General features: G+C 37.5%; 1 protein-coding gene and 1 long non-coding RNA gene across 2 annotated transcripts in view; one reads left to right on the plus strand and one right to left on the minus strand.

Annotated features, from left to right (window-relative positions):
- The window catches only part of exoc3l4 (exocyst complex component 3-like 4), a 67,978-nt gene that overhangs the window by 12,080 nt on the left and 40,533 nt on the right, over window positions 1–15,365 (minus strand). Inside the window, exons 12-13 of the mRNA XM_020917301.2 lie at window positions 11,878–12,000; window positions 1,413–1,565 (exon numbers count right to left, since the gene is read on the minus strand). Coding sequence (XP_020772960.2) covers window positions 1,413–1,565; window positions 11,878–12,000 — 276 coding nt within the window. The remainder of the gene's footprint in view (window positions 1–1,412; window positions 1,566–11,877; window positions 12,001–15,365) is intronic.
- LOC129410664 (uncharacterized) lies at window positions 4,371–5,514 on the plus strand. The gene is made up of 2 exons (XR_008632974.1): window positions 4,371–4,459; window positions 5,090–5,514. It is a non-coding gene; the product is annotated as an uncharacterized LOC129410664 (long non-coding RNA).

Below are 15,365 nucleotides of genomic sequence, written 5' to 3' on the forward strand. Positions count from 1 at the left end.
TCATTTATTTTCAAGACGACATTTAATGGATTTACTGGTACACAGCCACTGTTCTGTACTTTATTGATTATTAATTTAATAATTGACCATCTGCTACTTTATGTTTTGGTTCAAGGGCATTCACATCAAAAGCACACATCTATTTTAAATGGAAAGTAAGTCTTTAGTTGCTGACTAATTAAATCAAGGTTAGTCCCGGCTCTAGAAAACTAGCTGTTTGTGCTTTAGATTGATGGAAAATTCAGATTAATCCACCCAGACACTGGAAGAACATGCAAAAGGTCCTATATTACACAAAATGTGACTCTTTTGAGCTTTAAGACATGTTATTTTATTATTATTTTATTATTTTGTTTCATTCACACATGTTTGAGTACCGTATTTTCCGGGCTATTAGACGTGCTCTTAAGCCTCTAACCCCATCAAAAAACAACTGCGCGCCACAATCCAGATCGCCCCACACACGAATCCACTCGGGTGTCCCAGCACGACTTCAGTAAACTACAAAGCCGCACCACCCACAGAACACACAAACACACACGGAGCAGACAGCGACCACACTCATCACTCCACGCCGACGAGGAGGAACGAACCGAAAAAGCGAGTGCAATGTGCCACTTCTAGACACAACTGAACAACTGAGTCACTGTGAACACGCCGACAATCCAGTGGTCCCAGACACACCCTCCCTACACGCCACAACTGAACAAAGCCCAGAGTCACCGTGAACGACACAAACAAACAAAACCACTCACCCATCACACTGTTGGGTTTCATTTAAAGTCGGGTGTGGTTTATTTGTGAAAAAAGTTCGAAACTAAACCATTCAGTGACAATGCTCCTTATAATCCAGAGCGCCTAATAGTGCGGAAAATACGTTAAGTCTTTAATCGCTGACTAATTAAATCATAGTTAGTACCAGCTCTAGAAAACTGGCTGTTTAAGCTTTAGCTTGATGGAAAATTCAGATTACTCCACACCCAGACACTGGAAGAACATGCAAAAGGTCCTATATTACACAAAATGTGACTCTTGTGAGCTTTAGGCCATGTTATTTTATTATTTTATTATTTTGTTTCATTCACACATGTTTGAGTAACCCTTTATTATTAGTCTGTTTCTCCAAGCCACCTGTCATCTCTAAAGCTCAAAATGCTCTGTTCCACCTTGTGATGTCATGTCCTGTCTACCTTTTAACTTTCGTTCAGTAGAGATCGGCAATTCCAGGACTGAAATCATCCAAATGATTCTAGTGAAGGTGTGTGCAGTTTAAAAACACAGTGGAGTACTTCCTGTATTACTAGATATGCAGGATTTGTGTGTTAAACATGTGTGAATGAAACAAAAGAATAGTGTAATATGGGCTTTTTAAAGTGTCTGGCTGGTTGGTTCAGACAGGAGCGTGTGCGTACCATAGTCCTGAAGAGCTCCTGTAGCTGCCTCCACTGCGCTCTGATCTTTTCGGCCGCTCTCTCGTGTTTCCGGTTTTTACATGAATAATTACTTTTCATCAGCTGACCCAGGTACTCGCGGCTGACATAGAGGTGCAGGGCGCTGGCAAGCTCCTGTCAAAACACACAAAAGCACAGATAAGAGGGTCACAAAACAGGAAGAACATGGAAAGACAATACTAAATTTAATGAACTTGATTGCAATACTAAGGAGTAGACTCGATACTCAATACTGATTCCGATTTTAGTCTTAGTTAGTTAGTCCGGTCTTGGTCTAGAGAGCGGCCTCTAGACAGCTTTTTATGGTCTTGTTTCGGTCTTGGTGGTGCTTGGTCTCGGTCTTGTAAGGTCTGACACTCTATGATCATATTTCATTACGGTCTGTAAATGTGCAGAGGCTAAACATCACTGCAAATCCCGTAAGAGAATGTAACTGTAAATGTTATGAACTTGAAAAAACTTTGAAGTTGTTTTGTGTAAAGTGTCAGTGGAAGTGGGATTAAAGAAGAGGTTCTCAAACTGTGGGTGAGGGTCCAAAAAGGGGGTACAGAGTGTTTAAGTGCAGTACAGTTTGCCTCTGCTTATTTTAAGATTAAATGAACATTAATCAGATCAAATGGAGATAGATTTATCAAAACATTGATATACAGATGTGGACAAAATTGTTGGTGCCCTCTGGTAATGAAAGAAAAATCAACAATGGTGACTGAAATAACTTGAAACAAAGAAAAGCAATAATAAATAAAAATGTACTGAAAAATAACCAATAAAGATCAGACACTGTTTTTGAATTGTTGTTGAGCAGTTTATATATATATATATATAAAAAAAAAAAAAACTAATAAAACTGGCCTGGACAAAAATAATGGTTCCCCTAGAAAAGATTGTAAATACTTGAACAACAGGGATATGTTAAATTTGGGTGTGTCTCTAATCTGCATCACAGGTTCTTCAAACTTGTCCTCAGTCAGTCTGTCTGTTTAAAGTGGGACATGTGTCATTGTGTTTGGAGACGTGATGGACACAACACTGAACATGGACCAGAGAAAGAGAAGAAGAGAACTGTGTCAGGAGACTAGAAAGAAAATGATAGACAAACAGGTTAAAGATAAAGACAATAAGATCATCTCCAAGCAGCTTGATGTTCCTGTGATTACAGTTACACATGTTCTTCAGAAGTTTAAGGTCCACAGGACTGAAGCCAACCTCCCTGGACGCGGCTGCAAGAGGAAAAGTTATGACAAATTGAAGATATGGGTCATGCGAATGGAACCAAAGAGCCCAGAACAACCTCCAAACAAATTAAATGTGAACTTGAAGGTCAAAGTACATGAGTGTCAGATCACACCATCCATCAGCGTTTGAGAAAAGTGGACTTCATATGAGGACACCACTGCTGAGAGAAAATCATACAAAAGTGAGACTAGAATTTGTCACAATGTATATTGACAAGCCACAAAGCTTCTGCTAGAATGTTCTTTGTACAGATGAGACAAAACTAGAGCTCTTTGGCAAGACACATCAGCTCTATGTTCACAGACGCAAAAATGAAGCAGACCAAGAAAAGAACACTGTCCTACTGTGAAACACGGAGGAGGTTTGGTTTTGTTCTGTGCCTGTTTTGCTGCATCTGCCACAGGGCATCTTGAATCTTTGCAAAATACAACGGAATCTCCAAACTATCGAAGTATTTTGGAATGAAATGTGCCTAGTGTCAGAAAGCTTGGTCTCAGTCTTAGGTCATGGGTCTTCCAACAGGACAATGACCCAAAACACACAGCTAAAAACACAAAAGAACGGCTAAGTACAAAACACTGGACTGTTCTGGAGTGTTCTTCTGTGAGCCCAGATCTCAGTCCTACTGAACATCTGTGAAAGGAGCTGAAACATGCGTCTGGAGAAGGAACCTTCAAACCTGAGACAACTAGAGCCGTTTGCTCACGAGAAATGGGTCAAAATACCAGTTGAACAGTGCAGAAGTCTCACTGACAGTTACAGAAATTGTTTGTTTGCAGAGTTTGCCTCAAAAGGTTGTGTAACAAAATATTAAGTTAAGGGCACAATCATTTTTGTCCAGGCCAGTTTCATTATATTGTTTTTTGCAGATTTTTCTTTCATTGCCAGAGGGGTACCAACAAATTCCATGTCTGTATATGGGCCAAAATAACTGTAAAATACAAATAAATGTAGGAAATGACAAAGATGGTCTTGATTTGGTCTCGATGGGCTGTGGTCTCCGTCTTGTCTCGTCTGGACCCTCAGAGGTCTTGGTCTTGTCCTGGTCTTGGGACCCTGTGGTCTCAGACTGGTCTTGATCTCGATTATTATTATTGCTCTTAACTACAACACTAGAGGACATTATGAAGACAGTTCCGCTCTGTGTCTTAAACTTGATTTTTTTTTCCATTTATTTGAGCAAAATGTGTCTTGCTCCAGTACAGATACACAGTGTAAGCAGCTCTTGAGCTCATAATAAGCATATGAAGCATTTTACTGTGTGATAATCAGGAAGTACATGGTTAGCATGCTAGTTGTTGTTAGCTTTATTGTGATGGCTCTGGAAATAGTGAAAAACACTTATATACTCACCATGGTGAATAATGCAGATGCTCTGAATGTATAAGGTAAGTGAGGAGGAACTTTAGAGCACTGCAAACTGTTTACAATGAACTCGTTGTGTTTTTCACTTTTCTGGGACAGGAAAAATCAGTACAGCACCTTTAACATTTTGAGTTTACATAATGCTCCACCTTTGACATTAAAATTATTACAAAAACAGCAGGAAGTTTTGAAATGACAATGAGTCAGACACCTCAGGACACATGGGTTTCTAAAGGGTAAAATGTGGGTTTCTTGTGAAAGATAATCAGTGATTGTTTTGGCAACAATTTTTATAGCAACTTCAAAGTGAGGAAATGAGTTCAACACGACTTGATTGAAAGTATGGACCTGCAACCAGCCTGGCAAGATGTAATTGTGCTCTTGAGTCTTGGACCTTGACAATTATGGTGAGTGTAGTTAGTGTAGTTGTTGTTTTTTTAAAGGTCTTATATTACACAAAACTGACTCTTGTGCTTTAAGTCACGTTATTATGTTGTTACTTCATCAAAAACAGACCTGGAGTTGTGTTTTGTTTCATTCACATGTCTGAGACCCCGGTTACACTGAAACAAATCCATGTGTCACCGTGTCACCGTATCGGAAACGATCTGCGTCCAGACACGTCGTTTCTGTGTCCACAATCCTTCCTTATCCACACAACTTTGAACATATTTGTTTACGTTTTACAGAAATTAAACCTAAAACTGCATGGCTAATTTGCATAAACTGAGGACTCAAAAAAACAGCTCACTATTGTGCGCTGATGTGGTTCAGCTTCTGTCAGACTAAAGGACACGACTCAGTGTTCTTTCTGTGACTTATGTTTAACTTCTGCAAATCAAAACAGCTATATTTCTGGGATACTTCTAAAATCGGCTAAATTACCTTAAAGTTTAAAAACGGTGACGAGATCTGCATTATTAAATATTATTATCATTGTTAACAGCGCCACATACAGGTGTGGCACATGTATTACATCATTTTCACTCAGTGCTCCGTTATCGTGTGAATATTTATTGATCTGAATTTTTTTTCAGCCCGCAAAGAAAAAAATCCAGGAGCGTTGTTGTGAGACTTAAAAGCAGAGGGACAGGACCTTCTCTGTGGTCGGCCCTAAACTCTGGAACACTCTGCCCCTTCACGTTTGAACAGCCCCCGCAGTGGAGAGTTTTAAATCTCATTTTAAGACCCACTTTTACTCTCTGGCTTTAAGCACCGCGTGAGTTGTGTGCTCCTCTGTGTCTTTTATTTATTTTTTATGTATTTTATTGGCTTTATTTATTTATTCCTATTCCAGGATTTTGCTCTTATTTTATTTTACTGGTTTTATTATTTTAAGACTAACATGATTAAATCTGAGCGTTTATTTAATCATTTTATTTTTGTTGTTATTATGTATTTGTGGAGCGCTTTGGAAACTCTTTGTGAAATGTGCTATAGAAATAAAATGGATTGGATTCTATGTTTATTTGAATGTATCGTAGTCTCTGCTCTACTGGATCTGTCCACTGTTGCTGTGACTATGACGATTCAATGGAAAATGAGATAATGAGATATGGACGGCGAGACTAATTTTCCAGTACTTTCCCGTCATTAAAGCCGTATGCCAGTATTCCAGGTTTTCCAGGAAGCTCAGCACACCTCCCAACCTCCTTCACTTCCAAGTCTGATGAACTCTGTCCGGTTTTGAACAATAGATTCTAAAACGGCCCTGCTGGAAGTTCCAAAACAGTCACTAACTAAACATGGGTTTCCTCATCTCTGCCTTTAGATCATTCATCATATCATTCATCCTGAAAATAATTCACAGAGCTGAGCATACACCGCTGGGAATTCTGGGCTCGAACCAATGTGATAAAATGTAGATTAGATTAGGTGAAAAATGACTCCCACTTTTGACCGCTGCCACATACTGACTGATGATTATCACAAAAAACACCCTTTCTTTAGACAATGGATGTGATTTTCAACATTAAATCATAGTCATTTCTTTTCTGTTCCGTTTCTGTAATCCCTCAGAGTCTATGTGCTTTATATTTGGTCTGATCCAGATCAACATCATTCTAAAGACATTCAGGAAAGGTTCATTTCTGTCCTCTGAATGGGAATTTTAGTCTTGACACCTGCTCAAATGAGTATCTTGTTCCGATACCAGTTTTAACAATGGTTAGTATCTGATTTTCGATACTTCTGACAACCTGTTTGGTGGTTTTCAGATTTTAGAACGGAGGGATGGACTGGGACCAAAAAATGGAGCTCAATTTGGGACATACCAGCCCAAATGTGGTCTGAGGTGGACCAGCCCACCAGGCATTTTGGTAGTCTGGATTACGAGTCCGAGCCTGCTAGAACGTGATGATGATGTGATACTCTCAGATGGGGGCAAGGGGCAGTTTTCCCTATTGATTACACTGTACTTTACCATGAAATATCCAAAAAGTAAATTCACAAATGTTGAATCTGGTATTTTTTATTTATTGATTAAATCCAAGAACTCACTGTATTACAACATAATTTTGCATTTTAACAATATTAATTTGAGCTGTCTCCCATTGTTATTAAATAATATTGCCCTATAAATTACAGTGACATCATCTGAAAACAGCAAAACTAGATCTGTCACAACACACATTTTGAAGTGCCAAATATTGCTGCAGAAAACATCAGAATATACAGATGAAGATAAAGATGTGAGACAGACCTCTACTTTAACAATGTTTAAATCCAGACTCAAAATGGTTCTCTTTAGCTGTGCTTATGACTGAAATGTTTTCATTCTGCACTCATCCCTCTCATTTAGAGTCTCTCTCTCTCTTTTAATGTTATGATGATTATTTATGTTTTGATTAGTTTGTATTGTGATTTGAATATATTTCTTATTTTTGTGTACAAACTGTGCTTTGCAAATAAACCTGCCTTGCCTATTTTTATTTATTTTATTAAGGAAAAGCCCCTTGAGGTGAGTCACCTCGTTTTCGAGGGGGATCCCTTTTTTTTTTTTTTTAGTTACGTTTATTTTATTTTATTATTGAAACTAATTTATGCCAGCATATCTCCAAAGACTGCTGAGTCCTGTCTGCATCTAATTATAAAGAGTTTGTAAGTTTGTATCGTCCAAGAATCAGGAATTGCATTGTTAGCATACTGGTTGTCATTACTTTTTTTTTTTTTTTTCCTGGTTTGGTCTCTAAAAGTTGTGCCGTTTTTAGATGCCAGAGCCATCACTTTAATGCTACAATGCAACAACTAGCATGCTAATCACATTCAACCATTACTTCCTGCTTCAAACTGTTTATACAATAACTGTACGGAGGTGAGACAAAATTTGCTCAAATACATGGACAAAAATCAGGTATAGCCCCTTTTAAGTCACCTTTGTGCATTTATACACTCTGGATTAAATTCTTTTCTAGATTTCTCAATCTAATTTGGTCTGTAACTACTGCACTAGACCGTTACATAACGATACAAGCCCTGGTTGGTCTATTGATTGAACTGTGCTAATTGATCGGAAAAGTTTGCTGTGACAGCTGCCGATCACCTGGCGCACGAGCCAACGCCCTGGCCTGAACAGCTGATTGTGCGCACGGTAGATCTGGAAGCAGCTGTTACGAGAAAAGAGGCCGAAAATGGGACCAAAGAGGGCACTAACGATCGAGGAGGTTGAGGACATTAAAAAATCACTCGACAATCTCACTGACAAAGTGTCATCTATCAACGTGAATCAAAAAGAAATCTTGGAGCTCGTCAAGGAAGTGAAGGCGCTACGCTTGCTTGTAGAAGAGAAGGACAAGCGCATCGCATCTCTTGAAAGGAGGGTGACTGATTTAGAACAATACACGAGGATGAACGACGTTATTGTCTCCGGGCTCCGTATCAAACCCCGGTCATACGCTCGGGCGGTGACCGCGAACAACGGGGATGAGCCCGGGGAGCTGGATATGAGCTCTACGGAGCAACAAGTCGCCGCTTTCTTGCAGGCGAAAGGAATTGAGATGAACCCCGAAAGCATCGAAGCGTGTCACCCACTACCCACGAGGAACGCCGCTGACAAACCCGCAGTCATAATGAGGTTTGTTAGCAGGAAAGATAAAATGGCGCTGCTCAGACAAGGATACAAACTGAGAGGATCAAACGTGCACCTAAACGAACACCTCACCAAACACAACGCAGACATCGCCAGGAAAGCTCCATACTTACACAAAGTAAAGAAGATTCAGAATACGTGGACAACAAATTGCAAAGTGTTCATCAAGTTGAATGGGACCCCAGAGGAGGCCAGGGTACTGGTCATTCGGAATATGGAGGATCTGGCAAAGTACGAGGAAGCCTGCTGGACCAATAAGGTAACAAACATACTATGGCTTGCATGTTAACACCAGAGAAAAATAATAGCCTGATGCAAATGGTACTGAACCATGACAATAAGGAACTACATACATCACAATACTCTGACTATAATATGCAGGACTTGGAATATCACATTGACCCGGACAACAATTTCTTCTCCTCCATATTAAATAACTGTGGTTATTATACTGATGAACAGTTCAACAGTGGCATTGATACTGAGGACAAACTCTCAATAATCCACTTTAACAGTAGAAGCATTTACACAAACTTCACCACTATAAAGGAGTATTTGCAACAATTGTCTCAGTCATTTAGCGTCATTGCTGCATCTGAAACTTGGCTTACAGAAAATAAAGGCACACAGTTCGTAATCGATGGTTATGAACTAAACTATTTAAATAGACAAAACAAAGGGGGTGGAGGAGTGGCTTTGTATGTAGACAACAGCTTGAACTACAAAATAATAGATCAAATGACAACAGCTATTGAAAATGTACTTGAAAGTATTACAGTTGAAATAAGAATGGAAAATCGTAAAAATGTAATTGTTAGCTGTGTGTACAGAGCACCTGGGTCTAATATTGAAATGTTCACAAACTGGTTAGAAGAAGCATACTCCCAAATATTGCATAAGAGGATATTTGTTTGTGGTGATTTTAATATTGACTTGCTAAATTCATACAAACATAAAATTACAGAGGAATGTATTGACACTATGTTCAGTTTAAATCCAAAAATATCCAAAAATAACAAAGCCTTCAAGGATAACAGCACATTCTGCCACGCTAATAGATAATATTATCACTAATGACACTGACAAACATACATTAAGCAGGTTGTTAATAAATGATATCACAGATCATCTGCCAGTTTTCATAGTTACTGATTTTAGATTGAGAAAAAAAGTGCCTGAAAAAATACAATACCACAGACGAATTCAATCAGACCAAACGATCACTGCCTTTAAAAATAGTTTACTTTCTCAAGACTGGGATGCAGAATGTGCATACAATGAATTTATAAAAATATTTCTAGAGTTATATAATAGAAACTGTCCGATTGTATACTATAATAAAAAAAGTAGATATAAAGAACACCCTTGGATAAAAAAAGGTCTTCAAAATGCTTGCAATAAGAAAAATAGTCTATTCAGAAATGTTATAAAAAAGAGAACGATTGAGACAGAGACTAGATATAAAACATATAAAAACAAATTAACTACAATTTTGCGTACAAGTAAGAGAGATTACTTTAGGAAATTATTAGATTATAATAAAAACAATGTGAAAAAGGTATGGAAAATAATGAACAGTGTCATAAATAATAAACCAAAAGCAGAAAACTATCCAAAATTCTTTACACATAATAATACAGATGAATATAACATGGAAATGGTGGCAAATAAGTTCAATCAGTTCTTTGCTAATGTGGGTCCAGATTTGGCAGCCAAAATCCCTCAACACACACAGGAGAACGCCAACAACTAACTGACAGAAATCCCCATTCCATGTTTATTTCCCCTGTGGGTGAAACGGAAATTGTCAATACAGTCATGAAATGTAAAAATAAGAAATCAACTGATTACAATGATTTGGACATGGCCCGGATAAAACAAATAATTACAGTAATTGCCAAACCATTAGCACACATCTTCAATCTATCATTTCAAACTGGTACAGTTCCACTACAGATGAAGATAGCAAAAGTCATACCTTTATTTAAATCTGGAAACAAGCAGGAATTTACCAACTACAGACCAGTTTCTCTACTACAACAATTCTCAAAAATATTAGAACAGCTCTACAACACTAGACTGGAACAATTCATAGGTCAACACAACCTCCTCAGTGATAGTCAGTACGGTTTCAGAACAAGCAGATCAACATCACTCGCTCTGATGGACTCAAATGAAGCAATAACCAATCACATTGATCAAAGGAGAATAATAGCGGGTATATTCATAGATTTAAAAAAGGCTTTTGACACAATAAATCATCAATTACTATTTAAAAAAATGGAAAGGTATGGAATAAGAGGGGCAGCTTTAAAGTGGCTAAAAAGTTATTTAGTAAACCGAAAACAATTTGTCAAACTGGGTGAACACTGCTCTTCACATGAGGACATTGTCTGTGGCCTGCCACAAGGGTCCGTGTTAGGACCTAAATTATTTATTTTATATATTAACGATCTATGCAAAGTGTCGACATTGTTTAAAGCAGTGTTATTTGCAGATGACACAAATTTATTTTGTTATGGAGACAACATACAACAGTTATTAGCTGATATAACATCTGAAATGATACAGCTAAAAATATGGTTTGACACAAATAAATTATCTCTAAATTTGAATAAAACTAAAATAATGCTATTTGGGAATTATAAGGAAGAAAAAATACAGTTACAGATACATGGTGTAAGAATAGAGCAGGTCAAGGAGAATACATTTTTAGGGGTCATAATTGATGAGAAGATTAACTGGAAAGCCCACATCCAATATATACATAATAAAATATCAAAAAGTATTGCAGTATTAAACAAAGCAAAGTATGTCTTAGATCACAGAGCACTACACACACTTTACTGTTCACTGGTTTTACCATATTTAACAGACTGTGCAGAAATTTGGGGCAATAACTATAAAACTGCAATAGAACCATTGATAAAACTTCAAAAAAAAGCAATAAGAATTGTTTATAATGTCAAATTTCATGACCACACTAATCCACTGTTTATTCATGCCAATTAGACACAGTATTTCAAAATACTGTGTGGAAGAAATGAGTGCTTAGTGTATATGTGTGCATGTATATGTATGTGTATGTATACGGGTGTATGTATATATGTATGTATATATATATATATATATATATATATATATATATATATATATATATATATATATATATATATATATATATATATATATATATATATATATATATGTACATATATATAGGTATGCATGGGTATGTGATGTGTATGTAGGTATGTATATATTATATCTGTGTATATGATGTGTACTATATCTGTCTACATAATATACATATATTTGTTAGTTTTCTGTTAGATTTGTAATGCAATGGAGGTACTGTGCAATTTGTTGCCTTATAATGTACAGGAAATGAGAGACGTCTGTATTTGTTCTTCGTTAATTTGGGACGGTAGAAAAAAGGGGTGGGGTTAAATAAGTATTTACTTCCTCCCACTCCTTTTTCGGACACAAGGAAAATCCAGCGTAACATTTATTTTGCCTGTTATTATAGAATAGAAATAGTTACTTTTTGTGTTGTATCTATGTATTTACGTTTTTTGGTTTTTTTTTATTATTTAGTTTTTTGTTTTTTATTTATGTTCTATGTATTACTGTCCGAATTAAATAAACATAATAAATAAATAAACATAATAATAATAATAATAACATAAAGTCCAAAAGCCTGAGTGTAGCGCCCCCTGCAGTGTGTGCTGGTATTACCTGATCATGTGGCTCCCGCAGGACGGAGCAGTGCTGGGACAGCTCCTCTGTTCTCTTGGACAGATCCTTAAAGTCTTCATCATTCGTCAGCCATTTTCTGCTCATCATCCTCCTCAAGGGAATCTGCAGCAGAGTTAAAGTGACAGTGACAGTGCTGAGAAATCGATAACCAAGAATTAATAAAAGATTGAACTAATCACAACATAGAAGAGTCCCTATAGTTCAGGGGTGTTGAACCTGTAGCTCGGGGAGCTCTTCACCCTCTTCCAAGTAGCTCACCAAAGGACTTCTGAATTATACGTACTGTCCTGAATAACGTATTTTTTGGACTATAAGTCGCACTTTTTTCATAGTTTGGGTGTTTCCTGTGACTTATACTCCGGTGCGACTTATATATTAAAATGTTCACTCTGACAGCCTCGAGAGGCTCTGGACTTTTGTATCAGCTTTCTGCTCATGTCTCTTGCAGAAAAAGCCTCTGTACTGCTGAAAGTAGTGAAATCTGCAGCAGAAAACAGTAAGTGAGCAGACGAAAGAAAGTTTGGAGTGAATGAGAAACTTGTGAGGGACTGACAGAAAGAGGGAATGGATGACAAAGCCTGGGCTTCAGTGACAACCAAAGTTGAGCAGAGTTGCTCAGAAGTGATACAGAGAATGAAGAATTCAGTGGATTCAATGGATTTAGTGATTTGGAGTGAGATGGAGAGTTTGGTAAACTTATGTTCTGTTGTTTATGCTAAAGTTATCTGAAGAACTGTTCATATGTGACATTAACATTAATGCCTGTTCAGTCTGTTGTTCTCTGTTCTGTTGTTATTACTAGAACTTACCTTTCAAGATAAAATGTCGGTTCCTGTTCTCTGATTTTATAAAATAAATTTCCCCCAAAAAGTGCGACTCATAGTCCGGTGTGACTTATATATGTTTTTTCTTCTTCATTACACATTTTTTGGCTGGTGCGACTTATACTCTGGGCCAACTTATAGTCTGAAAAATACAGTAAGTACAATTTGACCAGTTAAATGAAATGCCTATTATCATTGTAAATGTATCATTTTGATGTCTGACTTTGTATATTAGTAACTGGATAATGGTTTATGTTTAATAAACATCTGACTGTTCACTACCTAAAGCTCGCCTTGGCTCTAACATTTACTTAATTTCTTGTGACCACTAAAACTAGTAGCTCACTGGCATTTTCGTTTTGTAAAAGTAGGTCACTGGAGGAAATAGGTTGGAGACTCCTGCGTATAGTTCACACTGAGCTGCAGACAGGTGAGAATCGTCAGGTGGAGTTTGCTGTGTGTGTGTGTGTCAGACACTTACCCCAGTGTGTGTGTGCGCTGTGTACAAAACCTGAACAGTCTGAATCAGGCCTCTGCTTGAACAATGTTTAAATCCAGACTCAAAACAGTTCTGTTTAGCTGTGCATGTGACTGAAAGGTTTTCATTCTGCGCTCTTCTCTCTTATTTCTCTCACTTTTTTTATTTTATGATGATTATTTATGTTTTGATTTGTTTGTATTGTGATTTTAATGTATTTCTTATTTTGCAAAGCACTTAGAATGACTTGTGTACAAATTGTGCTTCATAAATAAACTTGCCATCCCTTCCCTTGCCTGCACTGGTGTATGAAAGTGTGTGTGTGAATGGATGAGTGGGTTCTTTGATTTAAAGTGCTTTGAGTGTCTTGAAGGTAGAAAAGCGCTCTATAAAAATGACCATTACCATTTTACCATGAAACAAAAGCTGGCACAAAGTTCAACGTCTTCTCTGTCAGGATAAATAAGTGTTTTTTGTTTGTTTTTTTCACAATAGCTTCAGAAAGTGGTGACAATATTCAAACCCAAAGACCTGATGGTTGTCTTGTGAAAGGAATTTAAACCATAAAATGAGTATGACAAGTTTATGGGGCTGATCCCAAACAAATAATGGTCCATTTTATTTTGGATTTCTTCCAAAAACAGTGAATCCCACATAGACTTTTTAATGGTGTCATGAGTTCAGACGGCGGGCACGGGCCTCAATAACAATTTAGTAGATTCACTGTTTTGTTTTTGAAAGAAATCCCCAAACTCCCGATCCATGAAAGCTGAACTTTGTCATTATTTGTTTTGGGATCAGCTCCATTAAAGTCCCTTCAACTGACAACAATCGCGCTATCGGGGTTGAATAGTGAAGCTGTTGTGAACAAATTATTTCACTTTTGTTTATTTATGCTGACAGAGAAGACGCTGAACTTTGTCCCAGTTTTTGTTTCAAGTGGATAGGCCAAGAAATTTGAGATGTGAACCATAAACCACAGCAAACTCCACCTGAGGATTCTGACCCGTCTCTAGCTCAGTTTAAAATATAGATTCAAATTTGACCTTTTGTTTTAATGGCGGCACATGTTTGGGTCACTTTTTGTTTAAAATGACTTAAAAGTAAATTTCCCTCTGTGCGATCCAGGAACGTGAATCTTGTGATGTTTGAGCAAAAATAGAAAGAAGTTGTGGGTAAAAGCAGAAGACTACAATGCACTGATTCCCTTTTTGACAAACCACAGAGTGTCAAAGAAGAAGTGAACTTTCGCCATATAAAAGTCCAGTATTTGTACCTGAAAGCCTGGGCGATATGACAAACACTGTATTTTTCTTTCTTCATACTCATGCTAACTGTGGGAACTGCTCTGTCTGAAGCTCTGTTACTTTAATAGTTCAGTTAGACTTTAATCTGATCTTTGTTTTAACACCATAGACGCATCAAGAATTTCAGACTTCCAGTCACTGCACAATTCATACGGGGAAGGATTCTCCGAAAAAGTGAGCATCAAACCTCCATGTTTGTTTTCCCAGTGGGATGTGTCTATTGACAAAGTCGATCTTTTCAAGTCTTTTGAACCATATCACTTTTGTTTCTGGTTCTGATATTGTCATATTTTAGTTTTGGGATTCGGACATCATTAATTGTGTGGTTGTTGGATCCTAACAGCGGAAAACGGCTCGAGAAATGTGTTTGCGAACTCCATAGATGCAAAAGGGAATCAGATGTGTGTGACTCAAACCTCTGTTCAAACTGTTTCTCTTCCCAACGGAATTGAAAAATAGTGAAAGGTGAAGGTGATGGGCAGGACTGATCCACAGGAAGAACCAAAAAGGAAACATTTGACTGACTAAATCATCCCGAGTTTGCAGAGAACATTTTGTATGTGGAGACATCAAAGCAAAATCCTGATTCCTCACTCATGGTTATAAATTTAAAAAGTCAACGCCAAAGTTTGCCAAGAAACACCTTCCACTGCAAAGAGACCAAAACTTAATGTTGCTGTAAAACCACAAGAACAAGAAAGTGCAGCTCAGTCTGTTTGTCTTCTGCACCTCTCAGTTAACAAACAGGATCCTGCTTTGATGTCGCTCCACATACAAAATCTTCTCTGGGAAACAGTTTGAACAGAGGTTTGAGTCACACACATCTGATTCCCTTTTGCATGTATGGAGTTCGCAAAC

This window comes from Boleophthalmus pectinirostris, unplaced genomic scaffold (assembly GCF_026225935.1).
Source record: "Boleophthalmus pectinirostris isolate CB_2022bp ecotype Guang Dong unplaced genomic scaffold, ASM2622593v1 HiC_scaffold_10, whole genome shotgun sequence".
In the NCBI taxonomy this organism is placed as follows: domain Eukaryota; kingdom Metazoa; phylum Chordata; class Actinopteri; order Gobiiformes; family Gobiidae; genus Boleophthalmus; species Boleophthalmus pectinirostris.